Here is a 22,203-nt window from a genome sequence, read left to right as displayed (position 1 = left end):
ACTAAATCCAGGCTTTAAATCATCAAAATCAGTTTTTCCAATCTATATCATTTTAAAATTTTATACATTTAAAAAAATAAACACATATACGTCTATTCATCTGATTCATCTGTCAACCAAAATTTATTTGAACTGAAAAACTTTACTTATTGTGTCAAACATCAAACCCATAACCTTGCAGTATGAGGTCACAAACATTGAAAACTACTATATAGAGACGCATTAAATGAATGCTGTGAAAATGCAGAGCATAAATAGCAATAGCTGGAATTTTCTAGATGGCTACTTGCTCACATTGGCATTTTTGCCACTGCATCTACACCAAAATAAACCCATCGCACACCCTTTCATCTCCCGCCCCTCTGTGCTCCTTTGACGGACCACATGTATGACTAGAAAATCCCTGTTGTGGACAAATGCCGTCTAATGAAAAGGTTAACTGTAAGCAGCGTGACAAGGCTGGGAGGAGAGCTGGCGGCCCAGTCGGTGACCTGGCATTTCGAGATGTCTCTATTAGCCTGCTAGCACGCTCCGTCCGGCTCTCAGCGCCGCTCTCTGTTGTGAAGGACACGAGGCCAATTAGAGCCTGGTGGATTTGAGGGGGGCGGTGTAGGAGTGGGGAGTGGGGGGCAGCAGGTGGCAGCATTGGGGAGGTGGTACGCAGAAGATGAGAAGGACGAGGACTGAGCGGTGCGTCACATGCAGTTAGAAGCCTGCTTTCATACCATAGTTAAATGAGGTAACAAGCCAAGAAATCAAAACTGTGACCCTGAGCAACTTTGAAAGTGTGTGTGTGTGTGTGTGTGTGTGTGTGCAGGCGTCGAAGTGAAGAGGCTCTTGAGCATATTGTGGGTGCCTTCAACTTTTTAAAATACGCATATTTTTGTTGTGTGCCACTGCGTGATACCGTCTCCCTCGGTGTGTTTTTATTTATTTTTTATTTTTTTGCTCCCATTTGAATGTGCACCACTTCAAACCCACTCCCTGACATCATTCCATGAGCTTTTAGCTTTGAAATGGAAATTAATCACACAGGAGTATTCCCTGAAGGACTGCTTGTAATACATGAAATGGAGCTTTTGGCACAACGTTTCGCCACTGATATTCAGGGTTGATATGAAATTTTTGTGGCTGCAGAACAAGGCCTCGTGGATCTCTGAGGTGAGGTCACAGAGCAGAATTCATGCATAAAGGCTGTGCAGCAGAAGTTTAAAACCAGGAGAAGCTTCGGTCCCTGGCGTGCACACATAGAGCACCCTTTTGAGCAGCAGTTCAAGTGTAGAATTTCATTTCATTTTTTGACTTTAATTAATGCTCTCGCAGATATATTCATGGGACGTCGGGGTGCTTTCATGGTCCAGCAGTACTTCTACTGCAGCACAGTCTGACATTGATGCCATAATGAAAATGGAACAATATAAACCTTTGTGCTGTGTTTACATTTGTGATTTATGATACATTAGTGAAATGTAGAATGTAGCATGGTAAGGATTAAAAAGAACATTGTAGAATCAGCTAAAATTTAGACACTGGAATTTTTGTGAATGTGGTATTGATCTTCTCATCTAACTTGTAGCAAAATGTCAAATTATTCCTTCAGAACACAAACTGTAAAATAACTTAGAGTTAACAAAAACGCTGGTTTTCATTACCTTCCAGGCCAGATGATAAAATGCAACTTAAGAAGCAGTTGTACCTCAACTATAGTCTGTAGTTCCTCACTGTGTTACCTGTTTTTACACCTATGTAATTTCACCACATAGCATCTGACCTTTACTTTGCCAAACACCAGGAATTCTCAGCATGCTTGTTTTCCATTCATCTATTTTATTACAGACCAGGGAAACTAAGCAACCACAGCAGTATAGACATCCTTCCTAAATCACCTCTCTCCAATTCCCGAAGGGCGTGTTCATGCATTTTCATGCCAGCCAGCAGATAAATTCCCGTTATTGTTTTCAGGGGTTCCTCCCAGTTTGGCATTGCCACACTTCAGGTGCATGGCTTGCAGCGAGTCACCTCTGCCAGATTTATTGCCGCAGAAACTTGCAGGAAAGGTCAGAAGAGAACATATCATTTATATATTAGGACCAAGAATGCTTAAACCCTCTGAACCCCCAGCAGTTTCTTGGCATTTTTTCCTCCTGTCACATTTTAACTCACTGTGAGTCCATTTTATACTGCAATATAACGACTTTTGTGCAATATGACACAATTATAATGCTAGAAATCATTAAAGGAAATAAATAAATAATTTCTCATAGAATTTCTTTGATTATTTATTCTACAAAAATTTAAATCAACAATTGAATATTTTTTCCAAGTGTCCACAAGTGACAAATGCTGACTGTACATCCTGTACATATTTTACTACTTGTATATTTTTACATACTTGTCTCCTCTCAGCTCTGTGTAAACACTGCCTGCAGTTCAGCCGAATCTCCCCTGAATTTTTGTCACAGAACTGTTGACTCAACAAGGACTTCTTAGTTGCACTGAAGAAGCGCAATTCTTTTTTGTTTTTACAGAATCTGGTTAAAACAAATATTTTAATTTTGGCAGTTTTTAAAGACACGATTTTGATGGAATATTGCAAATTTATGCTTAAATTTGGTTTAGTTGTCCGATAGATAGGCATATCACAGATGATTAGTTCAAGGACAGTTGAAAATCCAACAACTCTTTAATTTTTTTTCGTTTCTGGCTCTGATAAAATTGGGCCTTTTTTTAAAAAGATAACATGCCTTTCAAACTGAATACCAAGTTTTGGGGTTGAGACAGTTAACTATTGATGGTATTTATTTGCACATGTGAAACTGGATCTTGTTTTATCAGTTAGCCTTTCAACACCATTAGCTAACACAATGTAGCATTAGAATGCAGGAGTGATGGTTGCTGGAAATGTTCCTCTGTACCCCTATGTAGACATTCTATTAAAAATGTCCAGCTAGAATAGTCATTTGCCACATTAACAATGTCTAGACTGTACTTCTAAATAACTGAATGTTATCTTCATTGAAAAAAACAATGCTTTTCTATCAAAAATAAGGGCATTTCTAAGTGACCCAAAACTTTTGAATGGTAGTGTATGTATGCAAACACATTTCCGCAAATGTCCACAAAGACCAGCAGTAATAACACTTTGCCCTGCATCATGTGAAGCTTGACAAGACAGTCTGGAAAAAATGGAGCACTCCTACCACCAAGTGATGCAACAGTGTGCCACACGCATGCCAACTCCGAGCTGATGCCTACCGGGTGATCTGTCATTGTATGCAATTTTACATTTCAAGTTGGCACTGATCGAATTCAAATCAACCAGGAGAAGTGCAGATGGCAGGGAACAAATTTATCAAGCAGCCAGCCAGCGAGGCATTTAGAAAAAAAAAAGAACAGCATGAAAACATCGTGCAGTTCAAAAGTTCAGGTGTCACATTGAGACTGCTGGGAAATACTGCACCAGATAACATCAGGCGGAGATACATTGCAGCGCTTAGATATGCTTAAAGGATCCAATGTGATCCTGCTGCAGCTCCTCTGAAGGAGGCATGTTTATCAGGGCTGATATGCGATGTGTGGTCATGTTTGAAATGAATAATGATGTTGTAATATTTTGCCTTGCGGCCATAATGGAGGGTTTATCCACTGCTGCTGTAGATTCCATCACTTTGGGCTGGTTTTTGGTGAATCCTGGTCTGTCTTACTGGCACCAAGGTTTACCATGAGATTGAAAGCAGCTACAAAAACAAACTCTGAGATTTTTTTTTTTTTTTGCGATGACCCTGAGGTGTGTCTCAGTGTGTCTCTGTGTCTTGGAGAATCTCGGTGAGTCATAGCAGTGTGACAGCTCCTCCTGAACAGCATCAAGGCTCCTGGTGCATTTCATTTCCCATCAAGCTACACGGCACTAGTTTACCACCACTTTTTGATACACATCCCCTTGCCAGCTGTTTGTGTGGGTGCGGTCATGCTTCAACATTCCTCATATATTCCTCTACTCGAGACTTACACTAACAAGTTTGATTGATACGAGGGGTTTTGTAAACAAAGATTGATTTTTTTTGTTTGTTTGTTTGTTTCTTTGCCGGCGCCCAGAGTGTTTCAGTTCAGTCTTTGTTGAGTCACACATGGGTGCTGCCTCTTTAAAAAACCATCAGCGTGGATCTATATCCCAGCCTTGTGAAGCCTCGTGTCTCCGCCCGACTGGCCACACAATGGAGAACGATGAGCTCAAAGGAATTAAGAGAAAAAGCTAAATTAATTTCCTTTTCGCATGTACTCACATAACCTTTACTCCACTGAGTAACCTTTATGCTCCCTCTGCAGAACACCAGCTTAAAAAGTGCTCTTTTATTATTAGTTTTTATGAAGCAGCTATTCCAGGTAGCTAAAAAGTGATTACCTCTAATGGTTGTTCTCTTGCGTGGTCAATAAAAGAAATTTTTACATGCAGTGTGATATTTTCTATGTGGGATACCAATTATTAGCCGCACTTTGTAACGCTAATGAAAGATATTGCCATGGCAGCAGTGGTCGTGTTGTAGTTTGTCTTTATCCCCACAGCACTTCACAATCTGCTTTGTTTAGCCCGTCCATTGATCAACAGGAATTAGATGAGTTTTCATATTCAAATGCCCTGCAGCAGGCAGCAGATGAATACCCAAGTGGCACTCGCACCTTTTTCGCACTATTAGCCCCATGCATCATTAAGCAGGGGCCTGAAATAGCTATAATTTTTGTAACCTTAAAAACATTATCTGCTCGTATATCATCCCTGTTTATGCACAGCAGGAGAAATTCTGCTCTTTTAACCGGCATTGTTTTCCTGCTGTTCTCCTCTCATCACAAATGGTTTTACATGGAGTAGGTCTTGGTCTTTATTTGGCCACATACAAGTTTGTTTTGTACTTGTTTAACTGTTCAGCTAATTCTGGTAGTATTGTGAAAGAAAGACTACATTCTGTTCACATACAAGATATGGTTCATTGTGTAAAATTTTATGTCCACTAAGGTCTCTGTCTTTTTAAGAAGGCTAGACATTTTTGAACTACCTTTAGTCTGTTGTCAATACACATAATGATTAGTGGTTTCATTAATAATTATGTGCAATCCTGAAATAATGCTTGGTGAAACTTTGAGACCAGTTCCAAATGACATTTTGGTTCAGGCTGGGTTCAAGATCAGTTTTGAGCACCAACTCAATATTTTCTGTGGGGCAACGCCATAAACTGTATTTAAAGATGGTTTAACACTCGCTGGTGTCACCTACAAGTTTCTGGAACAACTTAGAAACCCAACCCAGTTACTCCAGCTCTTGCGATTTTGCCAGTGCCCGACTCCTCCTGACTCCCAGCTAATCCAAAATTAAGCAAAGAGGTGGACTACTGTGTGAGCAGCTGAGTTGGGCCATAGACTGTCCAGTGATGCACCTACATGTCAGTCAAAATGGCCACATCCTTAATAATGCATGACTTTAAGCCTTTACACAATTTAGATATGTGAATTATGTAAAGATTGACCACTATACAGTTGTCATCATCGGGGATATTAACTGCTGAGACATTTTTTTTGTATATTTCTGCTGTAAAGTTAGACATTTTAAGATAACGGTCTATGGGGATTGACTCAGCCTCAAGCCATTCGACGAACTCCAAGTTTTGACACTGTGCATTGGCTTTATTTTTCAGCCCAGAACGTCGATGCTGAAGGACTAAACTTTGTGCAGATAGTCATGGTCTGCAGACAATATATACGACTGATGTTTGTGATCTCCTGACCCTTTGCTACTAAGACGAAAACTGTATTTTGTACCATGTTGTAAACATGTTTATTCTGAAAGTGGCCGTTTTAACATGGTGGGTTGATTGACTCACTTTTGGAGACGGCCTCAAGTGGCCATTCCAACAACTGCAACATTTTTCAGTCCTAGAGGTGACCTCATTTTTAAGACAACATGGTCAAGTAGGGGCTGGTCTTTGAAGGGCTGCATAGTGGGTCGGTGGTTAGCACTGTTGCCTTACCTGCCTTGAAGATCCCCGCTTGGCCTCCTGGCCTGGGCCTGGGATCTTTCTGAATGGAGATTGCATGTTTGCATGCGCTGGTTTTCTCCAGGTACTGCGACTTCCTCCCAATGGTGATTCTAAATATTTTGTTGCCCTGTGATAGACTGGTGAACTGTTCAGGGTGTCCCGCCTTCGCCTTAAGTCAGCTGGGATAGACTCCCACCCCCTAACGAGGAATAAGCCGTGCGTAGATGATGGATGGATGGATGGATGGATGGATGGATGGATGGATGGATGGTCTATAAAGGCAATTAGAGATATTCTTTGATATTATGTCTTTTGTTGCTATGCTGTTGGTGGTTGTTGTGATCGAAAATGATGGTCACCAGCAGGTCAATTGTCTATCCAGTGATATATCTCACTAACAATCAAATGGATTGCTATAAAATCTGGTGCAGACATTTACAGGTCCACCCCTGTGGTGACCCCCTGACCTTTCCTTTCGAGCCATCGATACTAAAAGATGCATTAAAGCTGCAATTGCAAGCATGTTAGTACACTGATGTTAGCATTTAGGTCAGCACAGCCTCAAACAGCTGAGATTGTAGCTGTAGGCTCTTAAGTCTTGTTAGTCTTGTGTCGTGTTGTTGTCAGTGGTTGACGGCAAGCTTGAGAGTTATTTTTTTATCAGCACCTCGGCTTCAATCAACGCATTAGTAGACTCGCTCAGACCTGCCTTCTACAGCTTAGAGTTTTTTACTTTCATTCTAGGACTGTAACAAATTGTCTGACAATATCAGATCGGCCGAATCAAGTCTATATTTAAAAACGTGTTTTTTTAAACCTACCTGTAGACTGACAAAAGCTGAAAAACGATTTAGACATAACCACAGAGTCTTAAATAGCAGCCAGACTCTCGTACAGAAGAGCTTAGTTGAAATGTGCTTAGTTTGTTCAAAGCGTTGAAGTTATACCTTGACATTTTGAGGCTGCTCATTGAAGCCAGTTGACTACAGTATGACACTGCTCTTTCCCCTCATTTAAAATAAGGAAGACACTGATAATGAAGAGAAAACTGGTATTGTCTGGATGTCCTGCCAAGTAAAAAAGAAAACAAACATCCAAGTTCCTTCCACTGCACTTTTGAATAGTCAAGGTCGTGGTTTTGACTCCTTGCCTGAAAATGGCTGAATTCTTTGCAACACATGGAGGGCTTTTTTTTTTTTCCCCCACTCACTAACCCCTCCTGGCGAAATGTTGTGTGATAGGTCGGCGCCGTAGTGCATCGTGACAGTCACACTATTATCCCCATACCAGCATGTCACAACCAATCAACATCAAGAGCCTCAACGAGTCGACGGAGCAGTATTTTTTGTGGAGGGAAATGTGTCATGACTCATGTGATGTTGGCTTCTTGTCAGTCACGGACAGTTAGCTCCTACCTTTATGTAGTTTTGTTTTATTGATGCACTAAGGGGTTACCTCTGGAGAGTAAAAAGCTGCTACGAATGTCAGCAAATTATAGAGCTTGGGATTAAACTGAGGCTCTGTCTGGTGGAGGCATCTGCATATTTATGGCTTGGGAATGATAGGTGTAGCAGTACAGTGGTTATAAAGCGCATATCTTATCTCTGACACCGTCTCAGAGTTGCACTCCACCTGGATGGAAGCTTGTAATTCCAAGGTCAGGATTTATGGATTGCAAACTGTAGACACAACTGAAATTTCCTTCAGGCAAACTTGTTTTTTTTTTTTTGTTTTTTTTGTCAAACAAATCCATATTTTATTAAAGAGACAGTATTCTCTGCTTGACGTTTTGAGTTTAGTTTTTGCTTTTAGAGAACAACTAGTGTTGTTAATTGGAATCAGTCAGCGCGGAGCATACTTGCAAAAACCTCAACTTCAGCTCTGATGTTTAAAGTGTATTTTTGTCATCAATCAACCTTCCTAAACGAAGTCTGTCAGAAGCTACTTTGATGTACACCTCGCAATTAGTATGTCAGTTCCTCATTTTTGAAGTCATGCTGTTCTTCAGATTTTACCAAACAGCTTCTGCTGGTTTTACTGACCAAAAGTCCAAAAACTTGTTGAGCAGACATCAGTCAGCCCTCCTGATTAATTGATAGACGCCATCCAATGTCAGACACTTCGTGTTGAAAAGTCGTCTTTGGCTCAGACAGCGAATCATCCTTTCATCAACACAGCGACACCTCAAAAGTCCTGAAACGTCTAATCTGTCTGGATCCAAATCAGGCCGGGAAGATTTTGCAGCGAATTCACTTCAACGGTCCACAGTATCAACTTTCTCACATCAAGGAAACACTTTCTCTGTCTGTTTCTCAAAATAAATGATGGGAAAATGAAGGGAGCAGACAATTATTCTTCATTCTGCCACTTTCTGAGGTAAAATGACCAAAGCTAGGAGGGAAATTACAATCTGACAATTTCCACTTTTGGTTTTTCCACTTTACTTAGCGTGTCTCAAAACTGCTCTGCTTTTTACTCAAGCATGTATTCATCACTACCCCAGCAAATTAGGAGGTAAATCAGGTTTAAAGTAATGCTTTTTTGTTGCTTTCTAGCAGCTACTATTCAGCGTAATCACAGATTTTCTCCATTTTTGATCATGGCATGTTAATTAAAGCTACACTAATTAATTTTTTAGATTAATTCAGAATCAAGTGACTGTTGGTAATGGGTGACAGATATATCACTCTACTCGAGCAGTTTGGCTTCTTTAAGTTTGTTGTTTTGACACACAAAATTGCTATCGGTCCAGCAGGGCGAAGGGCGACACACAAAGTTAGAGGACGCTATTTTTCAAATAAGTAGAGCTAGGGGTAATACTGTTGTCTGTGTTTGCTGGATATGGAAGTATGTTTGTGTTTCCAGCTTGTTGTGTTGCCTTCAAGTGGCCAAATAATTAAATAATGTGGGTTTAAAGCTGCACCACCTGATGTTTTTGGCCACATGGGGGCAGTGTGAGAAGGTGCAGACAATAGCAACATGTAATTTCACACCTGTAATTCATTTTTAATGAGTCACAGTAATAGAGACAGATTGTATCGGAACAGAAGATAATTGAGAAACATGTCATCACACCTTTGTCCAGCAGGGCGGCTCCACTGGTTACAGCACTGAGCAGCAAATGTGTCTCAATCTTAATTATAACTAGTCTTAATTGTGGCGCATGACGCTGCTCGTGTGAGGCTTCCCACAGACAGACAAACGTACACCGATCGTCACATAACTCCACCGAGGCTCCACTTCCTTGACAGAGTAATGACAATGTGGATATCTGAAACATTCCCATTGACTAGACTTGGAGTTTCTTTTGAATTACAGATATTTGCAACACATATGCAGTCTAGCTATTGGACTATTATCATTTTAAAGTTGAAAACAATTGTAAACCATTTTTCTTTTGATATATTCTGCAGAAATGGAATGATATAGTCACTTTCTGGCTACTTGAGCGGTCTAATATTCACTTGCCTTCATGTCCCAAGCCCTGCAGCTAAATGCTTAACTGTGTTCATCGGATAGCCGCTAACTTAGAGAATTGAGAATTTAACCAAGTGTTTTGTACTAAAAACAGAAGTAATAAATAAAGTAAGGTTGATGTAGATGCTGAGAGTGAATCAAAAGAAAAGTTCTGGTTATTAGATGCAAAACAATGAGCTAAAAAGATTGTAAAACACTCTGGTTGACATCTTCTGGTCATTACCAAGTGCGATTCTTTTCACGTATTTTTTTCCCATAGTAATTGTTCAAATAAAAATACAGACTGGTGCAGCTTTAAATTGAGACTATTATTGTGTTTATAGAATAATGCACCTTTAAAAAATAAATAACTGCTTTGACTATTTTACAATCAAACTCTTACTCCCCGTCCTTTGCTTTTATTCTCTTCCAACCCCAGAGTTTCATTTTGTTTACCACCCAACACCTACATTCATAATTTAATTTCTCTCTGCTGCCCTCTACAGGACAATCCGGGAGCACCTGGGCGAGCAGGAGGTCTCCATCTCTCTGACCATCGACTCTCTGGAGGAGAGCGATCTGGGCAATTACTCCTGCTACGTGGAGAACGGCAACGGGCGACGACAGGCCAACATCCAGCTCACCAAGAAAGGTGAGCCGAGCACAAAGCACACCGATTCATTCGTTAGATGAAAAAAGATCAGCTGTTAAAAGCTTATACAGTGTTTCACCGTGCATCGAGAGGATGAATAGAAAAGCCTGGATGTTTAATAATGCCGTGTCGCAGCTCTGAAGGTGAAAAACACCATTTAATACCACGGGCCTTCGCTGTGACAACGTAGTGAATCTCCTGCAGCAGTTTACAAAGTACGAAGAAGAACTACTAGCGGGAATCTGGGAATTGACCAGTGGTTTCCTGCCTCAGGGAGGGAAAAAAAATGGGACAGTATGGTAGATAGTGCAAAAAAGCCTATTCATCCACCGCAGCCAGAGGAAGCATTATTTTTCCGCGAAAGAATAATTGCGTTCAGAGAGAGGCAGCCTTCGGTGTTATGATGCCAGACAAGCTGTTTGACTGTCTGGCGATGACCTCCCCCAACACATGCACATGCACACGAATCCCGCTTTGATCGCTGAACTCTCACTCAGACGTTTTCTCATCTTTCTTCACTGGCTACTGTTGTCTCTGCCCTTCCCCTTGTCTTTTTATTCAAGAGAACTTTTGCGAGTTTTTCCCTCTGATTTCGCCTCGCTGCGGATGACTCTTTGAAAGTTGATTCTGTGATGATTTTAAATAGAGATGCACTTTTCTCTTTTTTTTCCCTCACTGTGGTTATGTGAGATTTTTTTAATTTTTTAGCAAGGCTGGGGGGGGTCTCAGCAGCCTTAAAGTTGTCAGTGTTGAATACATTTACATAGTAAGATATTTCTCCTCTCTTTTAAGCTCGCAGCTTTGGATCCAGCTTTGATGCCAGCCCAGTTCCCCTCCATTTGCTATATTAAAGGGGTTTATGCTGCACAGTCGAATCTCAGAATAAACTGGAGAAGATTAGCCTGGTCCTCGCAGGATTGCGACACTACAAGAAATCGACTCGTTTCCATGTTTTCTGGAAAGTTTTTTTTTTTTTTACTTGCTCCATATGTGGTGCAGTACAACACCAGTCAGTGTTTATGCTGGCTTTCAAAATGCATCAGAGTTTCCTTCACTTGTCTCTTGAAGCTGTGAAAACAGCACACAACACTCAAAATGAATTTGGTCTTTTCAGTTTGAGCACATCTTTACTTCTCCCCTGCTTGCCTCTCTTTCTGTCACACATGCAGACGCTTGGAATCGAGCAGCATCAGTCGGAATATGTCTTCACTTGTATGTATCTTAGCATGAAGAGGCATCCTTATTTCCACTTCTTGCAGTCAAAAAGTTCTCCTGACCAACTTTTTTTTTTTTTTATGGCAATAAACCCTACGGTAATTTCAGCACTGCAGCAGCAATAGCGGTAAATAACCATCTGTACTGCATGCAAGTAGATTTCTAATTTGTTAAAGTGAGCAGCAGCAGGCTCAGGTTTCCCAATTTCACCCTTCAACCAGCACTCTGGCTTTTCTTCTTCCTTCCTTTCATCTCCTTCCCTTGACAGAGAGATGCAGAAATAGACAGAGAGAACGAGGTGATGAATCGCTCGATGCCATGTGGCTCCATCAAATCCAGCCTTCGAGTCGTCAGGAGCTAATTTGTCTTAATCTGTCCCACTGCAGCGCTGCTACAATATGGATGCCAGGCTGAGAAGAATTGGCCTCCTCCGCTGTAATCTCTGCTGCTTGAGAAGCAGCTGGCTGGTTATGTACTGTCCAGAAATCAGAGTAGGGAAGCAGTGAGCACTAAGGGGGGAGGGCAGAGTGGAGGTGGAGAGGACAGTGGGGAGGAAGGGAAGGGAGGAAGTGGAGTTGCTTCTTGCAGTTCTTGTTCATGAAAAAACTAACCATTTCAGCAAGATTCCCAGGGCCGAGGAGAGAGGAACGGAGACAAGAGGAGAAAGTCGGATGCCCGATGGGGAAACCTGTGGTCATGCTGCCCTGAGTTTGTTTGCTCTTTTGTTTGTGTACGTGTGCAAACGTCCGTCCGTGAGTTTGGCTGAAGGTCGTCACCGGACAGGCGTGATGAAGCGTCACGGGCCATGCTCGTTAGCTCTCTAGAACATCATCCTTCATCATGGGAGCTGTCAGCCTGATGGCCGCTGCAGTGGGATGGGCATCGCACTCTCCGACGAGGTTAAATGCGCGTCGGTGATGGATGGTGATGCACGCGGGTCCTCTCCATCCATGTTTATGTGTGTGTGCAGCATTGCAGTTAGTCCAGGCTTTTACTGTTGTCCATTAGTCAGCCAATGAAGGCTGACCACCCAGATTTTGTGAGGCGTAGCCGGGGGGGGGGGGGAAATGTTGAGCGGGAAAAGATGGAGTTACATCCGGCAGAAAACACTGTAAAAGAGGAGAAAAAAACCTTGAAAAGCAGACAAGATCATGAAAAGACAAAGAAAACGACTTGGTTTTCAAGGCAACTTACTAGATCATTGAGCCTAATGGTTGAGTCCATTGAATGAATAACTCCGGCCTCTGCTGAATATTTTTGGTGTCTCTCTATAATATAATATTGTACGGCCTTCACCTTACTATGTGAATTTCCCTGAGATGACTTAGGTTGTGAATTGGTGCAATATAAATAAAGCTGAACTGACTGTATGGCGAGGGGAAAAATTAATTGAATCTGGGGAAAAAAAACCTTGAAAAAGAGACAACTTTGGTTTCAAGGCAGCTTATGAGCTCATTGAGCCTAATGGTTGATTTTTTTGCTCCTCATCTGATTTATTTAATTTGCCAGTACAGCAATTCAAGTGCTGTAGATTAGCTGTAGTACCTATTTTATTACCTGGAACCCCTTACTGTTTAGTTGTGTAGCAATCGCAGGAGGTGGCCAGTTTCATGTCTTGCAAGCAGAGAAAAAGGTTTAACTGAACTCTGACCCCAATTTATAATTCCTGACGTGTGTATAAACAAGAAAATATACGATTACCATGAGTAAAACAAGGATATTTTAACAATATTCGACTTAACTTTTCACTTCGAGTTTTGCTGCAGTCTCCATTTTGTCTCAGCATGAAAACAAAGTTCCCATTTTCCCACCCACTCACTGGATATCATTGGAAAGGCCAGGATGTCGTCCATTGAACACATCAGGATTTAGTCGGGTATCTCAAATGAGTCAAAAGATTTAGAACAAAAATAAATGTCCAGTACAGAGGACATAAATGAATGGGACGGGTCTCAGGAGGTTAAGGCAGCTTCCTCGATTCCTGAGCGTACTGGTTGAATCCATTGTCACCTTTTATCCCACTGAGGAACAAGAGCTTCTACTGAATATTTGTGTTGTATGAATCTTTTTAAGATTAACTTTGCGGTATTTTGCTTTCATTTTTGATTGAAGCAGCTTCTCTTTTACCCTCACCGCTCGCTAGGAATATTTGCATTTCTTGGGTTTTTCTTCGTTATTTAATGTTGCATTGACTTGATCGTATTATGTGAAGTGCTCCCAGATGAGTTATGTCGTGAAATGGTACTATATACATACCGCTGAATCAAAACGGGGGAAGACAGCAGGGGAATGGCATACAGCAAGCGTCCGCTCAGCTGGGAACTGAACCAGGAACTCAGCTCTGACAGCATATACGCCCCGACCATTTGTCTATCAGATTGCCCCCGTATAAACCTTTTGAAAACAGCATGAGTCACACAATTTAGGATAATCTGATGTAAAACTCAGCCATCATCAGTGAAATCCAGCCGTCCCTGGTATTTAACTCCCGCTGATCCTTTTCATGTTCTCACAGGTTCATGTCAGGCGACAGCGATGACGGATGGCGGGAAGAGTGGACCGCTTCGATCTGTTGACGAACAGGCAGTTCAGCTAACAGCCCGGGAGCTTTACGTCTCCACAGCTGTACACACACGTAACCGATCTTCATGAGCGTGGCGGTCTGATCTGTCACATGCCATTGTCGCGCCGGTTGCCTCAATGTGAATTTTTCATTATCCAGTCACACCAGGAGGCATTAAATGACGGGTATAGGAGCGGTTGTACTTTCATTCTGGTTTGAGCTATGTGTCATCTGGAGCCAGTCCAGCCACAATGAGCAATGTGAAAAGATGGAGGGGAAAAGCAAGAAAAAGTGACACAGACTGAATGAACACAGCCACAGGAGAAGCATAAACGCCTGTTTCAAACAAATGTGGAGGTACAGCGGAGTCATTTCACAACATGCAACCTTTTAACAACAGATGGTTGCAGCTTTTCTTCTCCATCATGACTGCATCATGCACAACCTTTTGATTGATGAGTTATTGATGTTCTGCTGTGGGATACAAACCTGCTCCTGTGTGCTGGTGCATAAAAACGGAGAATAAGACAGAGGAAATGTGAGCTTCTGAAGAATAAAATGCATTACGGCATCCAGAGTCTGCAGTGTAATAATAAAAAACAAACATAATGATTAATGTGACAGTAAAAAGGGTCATCTTCCATTTTATTCGACTAAACTGCCAGTAAATGTTAAAAGTAAATTCAATATGCTCGCTGAACAAAAGCCAGGAGGGGGATCACAAATAGCAAAAATCTGACATTTTGCTGTATACAAGGATAATCGATGGCTGGAGACAGGTTTGTCCATGGTGACTCTTTTTGGAGAAATAAGGGAATTGATCGCAGACCTGATCAATTCACCAACGGAGTGGAGACGCATCAAATAAGGCAAATGAGAAGCATCCATGTTGTCCACAGTGGCTGGAAATCGCAGGAAAATCGACCCTTTTGTGGGGTTTTTTGTAATCTTTTTGGATGTGACTGATGGACTGTTCTATTGATTCCAGACTATCACAGGAGAATTTAAAAATCACAGCCCATAAATGTTCTTTTCATGCTCATGTTTTCCTAATTTTGCATAAGAAAATCATTAAAACCTCTCTTTTTCTGTGTTTATCATATTAGCCGAGCTGATGTACACGGTGGAGTTGGCCGGCGGTCTGGGAGCGATCCTGATGCTGCTGATCTGCCTGGTGACGCTGTACAAGTGCTACAGAATCGAGCTCATGCTCTTCTACCGGAACCACTTTGGCAGCGAGGATATAGATGGAGGTAAGATGAGATAAGACGCAAGATGTAATTTATTTTCCCTCTGTATAATCTGTGATACTACAGTGTTTGCTGTTTGGCGGGTGATTTGTAAAGCGGCCTTGCGCTGCTGAGAAAACATCCTTTCTTCACTCGGCAGGAATTAAATCCCAAACCTGAACAGTAGCGCTGCCGCTCTGCACACAGGTTTATTTTTTTCACTCCGAACACACCTGGGCTATTTTTCATATCTTAAAGCCGCATGTGGCAGCATTTTTATGTAAATGTTTCTGCGGTTTTATCGGTCTAAATGACACATGGGCGGCAACAGAAAAGAACCGCCCATAGTTTCCAACTCAGAAATCCTGTTGTCAATTTTAGTGAATCTTCTCGACCCGCTGGAGGAGCTCAATTGCCTGCAAAATATTCAGTAAACTGTCCCCTGAGCAGCACCGATCTTTGGTGGGCTGCCTTTTTCTTGTCACATTTACATCTTTGTAAGAAAAAGAAAGTAATCACAAGCTAGCTTTGTAAAAATGCTCACGCTGAGTGCTGTTTTCCTGACATCACAATGCATGACTTCTGGGTAATGAAGTTTGGATTTTCAAACGGTTCCCTCTGGCTACGTTTCAGAACCTCCAACAGGCAAAGCCGCATGGTTTAGCTTTAAAGGAAAAATGCATCCTTGATCACTTAAACACTGTGAATGCAGCAGCTGTTGGTGATGTGCTTTGTATTTCAGGGTACATTTGGTTGGTGTGGTTTTTTCTTTCCTTATTATTATCTGTTGGATATGAGCCAAACACATTGTATTTACTTGTGAAGCCCAAATGTGCAGCAAACATACATGCCAATGTCATGCTAATAGCTGCATATGTTACTTCAGTGGTGTGATACAGCTCTTCTCCTGAGGTTTACACCACTTTGATTAATGTGTATATTTCTGGAGCAGCATGCAGTGGAGTTTAATAGCTGCACATCATCAGATTTCTGTGCCACTCCCACTGAATCGGGCTGCAATGGCTTCAATCACACAGGGAGAAATCCATTGTAGAGAAGGCAGATATACTATTTTTTTTCCCTAGTGACAATAGCCTCAAGTCCTATTTTTGTGTTTGAAGGTTTATCAGACACACGGCAGTTTAAATGTCGCTGTAAAAATTTTCACAGTAATTTCCTCTCTATGTTGTGGAAAAATTCAATGCTTTTTTATACATTACTGACTAGGTTTGGTTACTTTTTGTCCACCAGTGTTGCTCTTCACTCTGCTGAATACTAAGGTTGTTTATGAAGAAAATGTAGAAATTTAAGCTGCAAGCAGCGTTGAACGGGTCCTCGCACCCTTGCTAAAAGAAAAAAACCCATTGGTTTCAATAGGGTCTTCACACCATTCGGTGCTTGGACCCGTATCACTGTTTTCCAGAATTCTTTTCAAAAAAGCAGAAAAGGCACAGGAGCGTTCTGATCATGCAGAGCTTGCGTTCTTTCTCATGTCCGCATGCAAACTGCACATGAGTGAAAGGGTAATATATTCTGCTCGCCATAAAGCAAATGAAAACACGACCCTTGTGCCAGACAAAAACATTAACTCCAGGGCCCCATCAGCAACAGTAAAAGGAAAAAAAAACCTTTGATTGGGCCTGGTGGATGAATCTTGACTTGAAAATGCATCAAACTGAGACAAGGAGCAAGTTTTAATTTGATTCCCCTGTAATGAGTCTCTCAAGTACCAGCGCTGCAATGAATTCAGGGGGAATGAGATTAGTTCAGAGAAGCTGAGGGACTGTAGGTAGCGGAAAGAGAGACAGCGGGAGAGTTATGAGCGTTAAAAGGTAAAAAGCATTCTGCGCCTCACTCCTCGCGCACTCCCAGCTCTGCTTAACTGTGATGGCTGCTACATCAGACGTTTCAATGAAAGTCATTACCTCTGGCTATGTTGGGCTTCCAGCTTCGAAAAAAAATGGGGGGCAACTTTGCCTTAATGGATGGCCCAGAGGCAGTTGTGTTGAAAAAGGGGGAAAGGAAGAAAAGAAACCTTCAACTTAATGCCAAACAGCTATTGTCTCCTTTAATTGTGCCACCCGAGTGAGTGCTTGGAGAGAGAAACAGATTTTCAATTTGTTCTCCAGTATAAGGGGATCAGGTTCAATAAGACACAGCACGCTGCCTCTGGAGCTCTCAGGAGACCCCTTGATACTTTCCTCCACGCCACGGTCGATTAGATCTCCTCGCCGCCACCCCCCCGGTGTGTTCGCACCTGCACCTGGCGAGTCATCTGCGAGTTCCGGTGACAGCGCCATGTAGGTGAAGGGTGAGGCATTAAACCCAACTGGAAACGGCTGCCAGTCGAGTGGAGGCAAAGCAGTCGCTAAGCAATGGCAGGAGCTGGTTAAACCGAGCTCCCATCTCTATGGTAACTGCTGCACTGACGGGGCGAAATAGCTGCATATAAGATATATGCACACACACACACACACACACACACACACACGCACACACACACACACACATTTTTTCATCAATAAAGCCCTTAAGCCAGAGTCTGGATGCACAGCAATGTTTTTTTCCCCCGTCTCTCTCCCCAGCATAACTCTGCACACACTGCCAAGAAAGTGCTTGTGTTTCATTGTGGCCACTTGAAGTGCTAATTGAACGCCTCCCTCCCTCTTCTGCCAGATGTAAAATTGTAAGCTTAACGCAACAATAGGACGGACTGTCGGCTATTTGTCAGCGGCGCAATTTAGTTAAAGACTGCTCACTTGTCACATTGTGTGGGTGTCAGTGGAATCAATAATAGGCTTCATGATGACAACAGCCGAGCGGGCTTGACAAAGAGGTGGGAACTCGTCAACACTCGGCCATAAATACGAATGTCAGAGTTGTCAAGCGCGGCGTGGAATTATGAGGCTTCCGTCTGTGTTCAGTGGGGTTTGGCGATACTGAACATTTATAGTTTTCCCGCGCACGCAAGGAGCCGTAACGCACACTGTTTGATTAGCGTTCTTAAAATGCAGAAGTAAACAACATAAATACCACATTCATAATCGCAAGGTCAAGCGGTGTTGTGTTTATCTAGAGTTGTGTTGTCAGAACGAAGAAAGAAAAGAAGTTTTCGCTGAATACTTTGTTGTGTGGGTAAACTTTAGAGTAGTTGCTTAATTACTGCTCCGAAAGTTGTTTAAGTCACTTACACAAGCACTATGCCTCACTTACATTGCTTCTAGCTGCTCCAATTGAAAGAAAAAATGCTGCTTATCTGCTTAACATAATATGGAAGCTGCAAAACCAGGAGAGGAAAAGTTTCACAAGATGTTCATTGTGTTAAAAGATGTATATACAAACTTACACATAAAAAAAAACATTTCTTTCACATGATAATTTGGATAATTACAGGATTTGATTTCAATACTTCTAGAAAAATGAATCAGTTTCATGTTTTATAGTGAGAAATTTATTGGTATTACCAGACATTTCTTACATTAAAACAAGATATTTTGACATTAGAAGAAAACACTTTTAAACATTTACAGGTTTACAGGTTTGTTGTAACATTAAATATGTGTTAAGACCTTGGCTTTTGGAAAATCCTGAAAGGACTCTGAGCTTAATTTACTATTTTATGGGTGTGCTATTTCATATTCATTTCCAAGGAGGTTTGCTGGAAGGATCTTTTTGATTTGTTTCCTAAAAAAAATTAATTAGGAGCAACCAAATAGCTAGCTAGCGTGTAAATACCCCAAACAGCAAATTTACTACTCTCCTACCCCGTATTTATTATTTCTCTCCACAGTTACTGTCAAATATAGGCATTAAAATTGCCAAAAACATGACTGTTGACCCCAAATTGATATTTGTCTTTGTACATTTCCTGTTGGAAATGTTCATATTTGTTAATTTTGCATTTTTATATGTTTGTATTAAATTTAAAATTGGATTTAAAACATAGAATTTTCTTTTTTCTCTGTTAACCCCTCAAGTATTATGTAGAATTAAATACGTCTAAAAAAAGAGAGTGGGCATCATGAATGATGAAAAAATTAGACATCAATAACAAATACAGGAACCCTCTGGTGAATATTTAGTAAGTATTTAAAAGCCTTTTTAGTGTCAGAGTCCTTGGACTAATCCAAGGCATCCTATTAATACATCTCAGCATTGAATTCTTTTCTAATGTCTATTCCAGTTGATCTATTTGGAGGCTTTAGCTTTTGTCCACTGTTGAATTCTAATGTATTACCATAATTTCACATATTTTCTCCATTTAAATGAATGGGAGAAGACCTTGTGTCCTACATTATAAAATGCAGAAGTATGAACTGAGCCAAGTAAGCAAAGCACCAAGGACCAAACTATTCTCAAAATGCTGTCTGTCAGTCTTTTGGCCAAATGAAATTATGGAAAACAAAATATTATGTTCCAAAAAAAAAAGTGCTCAGCTCCTCATTAGCAGTCCACCCCATGTGTTTATGTATCTTCAGAGTTGAGTACGTGTGCTACGTTCCAATCTACTCTCCATTAAATGTAATGGAGCCCAGAGATTACGCCTCCGACTCTCTTGGCTCGCTCCACCACGAGTTCAAGAGTTCACAATCTAACTGTGGGCTCTGAATGCACATGTGCATCCACCGAACTCCCCTTCACATGTGCACGAGAGCGCTGGTCAAGCAGCTTCCTTTGCAGTCCTGATACAAAGACTTGGTTTTGTAGATAAAGTCCTCACCAGTATCCTGGAAGAAGGGATTTCTCAAGATGCAAGAGGAGAGGAAGGAAAGGGGGGTCACTCCGCCTTGCAGATTCACCCTCTCCTTTCTCACTACACACGAGTGAATCATCTCCACTAAAATAGCCCTTGATCTGCCTACACAGCTTTCATTTAAGAGCTAGCAGAGGAAAAACAGAGGGAGATTTATGTCGCTGTGCAACAGAATATAAGCCTCGGAGTTAGTTACACTAAGTGATTATGAGGTTACATTTCAATTATTTTTTCATGTCCCTGATGTTGTAAAATGAATCACGAGTTATAAAAACAAATTAGATTAATTACGTGGTGTCACCTAAGAGCGCCGTGAACTTGCCAAATATCAAGATTACCCACCGGGAAGTGAGTGAATCTTGTTGACAGTCTCACGGCTCAGAGAGAAGCAGAAAGGAGAGGATATTAGAAGAATGAAAATTGGGATGCCATACGGAGAATTGATCCTAAACTCTCTCCTCTTGAATTCATCTGCCTTCACCTTTTCTCAACCCAAATCTGTAATCTTCAGCCCTCATTGCTTCCAGTGTCTTATCACGACATGACTCCGCCGCTGCAGGTGGCCACCATAAAGCAGAGCGACCAGAGTCGTAATGAAGGCAGGAACTCGGAGTTCCAAACTTTGCATCGTGTCTCTAATGAGAATACCTCAAAGGCTGTGTTCACACTGCAGCTCAACATGCCCCAGTTCTGATGTTTTCCTCTTTTTGTGGCACAGGTTTTAGTGAATAAAGAAACACATAGAATCAGATATTTTCATTTCGGATTCATACGACCCAGAATATGACACATATTGTATCTGATTTGTGTCGAAGCAACTGTAGCCGAAACAGCAAGTTCACCATAATGGAAAAAAACACATTTACCACTCAAACCTAATGAGGCCCGCCAGTGCAGATAGTTTTCATTTTTTACTTTAATCTTGATTAGAACGATGTAGATTTAGAAATCACATTTTGCTGTCGAGGTTCTGGTTGTCAATCGAGATTGCCACTGCTGTGAATGTGACTGCATATCACAATGTAGACGTAGAGTAGACAGTATGGGGTCAATTCAGGTGTTTTTATGTAAAGAGATGAAGAGAAGCACAATAAAAGAAAACAAACATCCCCTTCCATTCACTTTAAAACAGCCAAACCCCTCATCCAACCCAATAAATACATATACATTATTCATTCAATTCATATTCGATCCATATTTCAAAACCATAAAAATGGCTAAATGTCCAATGTTAAAAGTCTGATCTTTTCTTTTTATCTGTAGGTGTTGAATGCAAATTTTGAATTTGTATCTATTTGTTGCATTTTTAATCAATCATGCAAATTGAGCACAGTGAGCAATTGCCCTGTACCAATATTACAGTTTTAGTCTACAGATGACAGAAACATGATATGGGCTGCAACTTTCTCTGTTGTATATACACAAAAAAAAAGTTGCACACTAATATTTTGTTGGACTGCCTTTAGCTTTGAGTATGACACACATTCACTGTGGCATCGTTTTGATAAGCTTCTGCAATGTCACAGCATTTATTTCTGTCCAGAGATGCATTCATTTTTTACCAAGATCTTATATTGATGATGGGAGAGTCGGACCGCTGCGCAAAGTCTTCACAACATCCCTAATATATGCTGGTACATGGCAGCTTAAATGAAATATTTTACTTTTGTTTGATTTTTGGGGACCAAAATATGTTCTGAACGGCTTCATAGGTGGCCCAATGTCTTGGTTGTCTACTCTATCATGTTAACAGCTAAAGAAATCAAGGGAAAAATATAGATTAATGTACTTTTCTGGACTACAGGTATCCCAATACTATGACAAGGATGTTTTGAGTGACATACACTGAGTTTGATCTCGATTGTGATTTAATCCGAACATCCCATCGTTTGAGCCAATCCAATTGCTGAAATCTAATTATATTACTTCTGACCAACTGGGTATGAATCCAACTGAATAAATCATTGAAATTTCACATTTGAACAGCTTTAATAGTGACTTTGGTAAAAAGAAATTATGCCTCAAAATATTAATCTCTATTGTTCTGGAATATATAGAAATCTTAAGGATCCACTACACAGGTTTTGTTTCGGTTCAGTTTAAACTTCAAGGAATTGAGCAGGCTGGTCAAGTTCTTCCACATCATATTGGTCACCAAACTAGGCTTTGCGCTGAGGATCTTCTCAAACTGTTGCCATAGAGTTGTGGATTGGCATAGGAGCTAGAAGCCATTGGTTCATATGTATTAGGTGAAAGCTCTGGTATCTGTCACTTCCATGTCTTCCATTCTCCTGATTCAAACATTA

At 41.1% G+C, this 22,203-nt stretch overlaps 1 protein-coding gene across 3 annotated transcripts in view; it reads left to right on the top strand.

Moving 5' to 3' along the window:
* Nucleotides 1–22,203, top strand: part of il1rapl1b (interleukin 1 receptor accessory protein-like 1b) — a 353,384-nt gene that overhangs the window by 322,299 nt on the left and 8,882 nt on the right. For all 3 annotated transcript variants that reach the window (XM_055008610.1, XM_055008611.1, XM_023275009.3), the window contains 2 exons: nt 9,992–10,137; nt 15,022–15,168. In XM_055008610.1, the coding sequence (XP_054864585.1) occupies nt 9,992–10,137; nt 15,022–15,168 (293 nt within the window). The remainder of the gene's footprint in view (nt 1–9,991; nt 10,138–15,021; nt 15,169–22,203) is intronic.

Source organism: Amphiprion ocellaris, chromosome 24 (assembly GCF_022539595.1).
Source record: "Amphiprion ocellaris isolate individual 3 ecotype Okinawa chromosome 24, ASM2253959v1, whole genome shotgun sequence".
In the NCBI taxonomy this organism is placed as follows: Eukaryota; Metazoa; Chordata; class Actinopteri; family Pomacentridae; genus Amphiprion; species Amphiprion ocellaris.
This window is presented reverse-complemented; position numbering and strand designations above follow the sequence as displayed.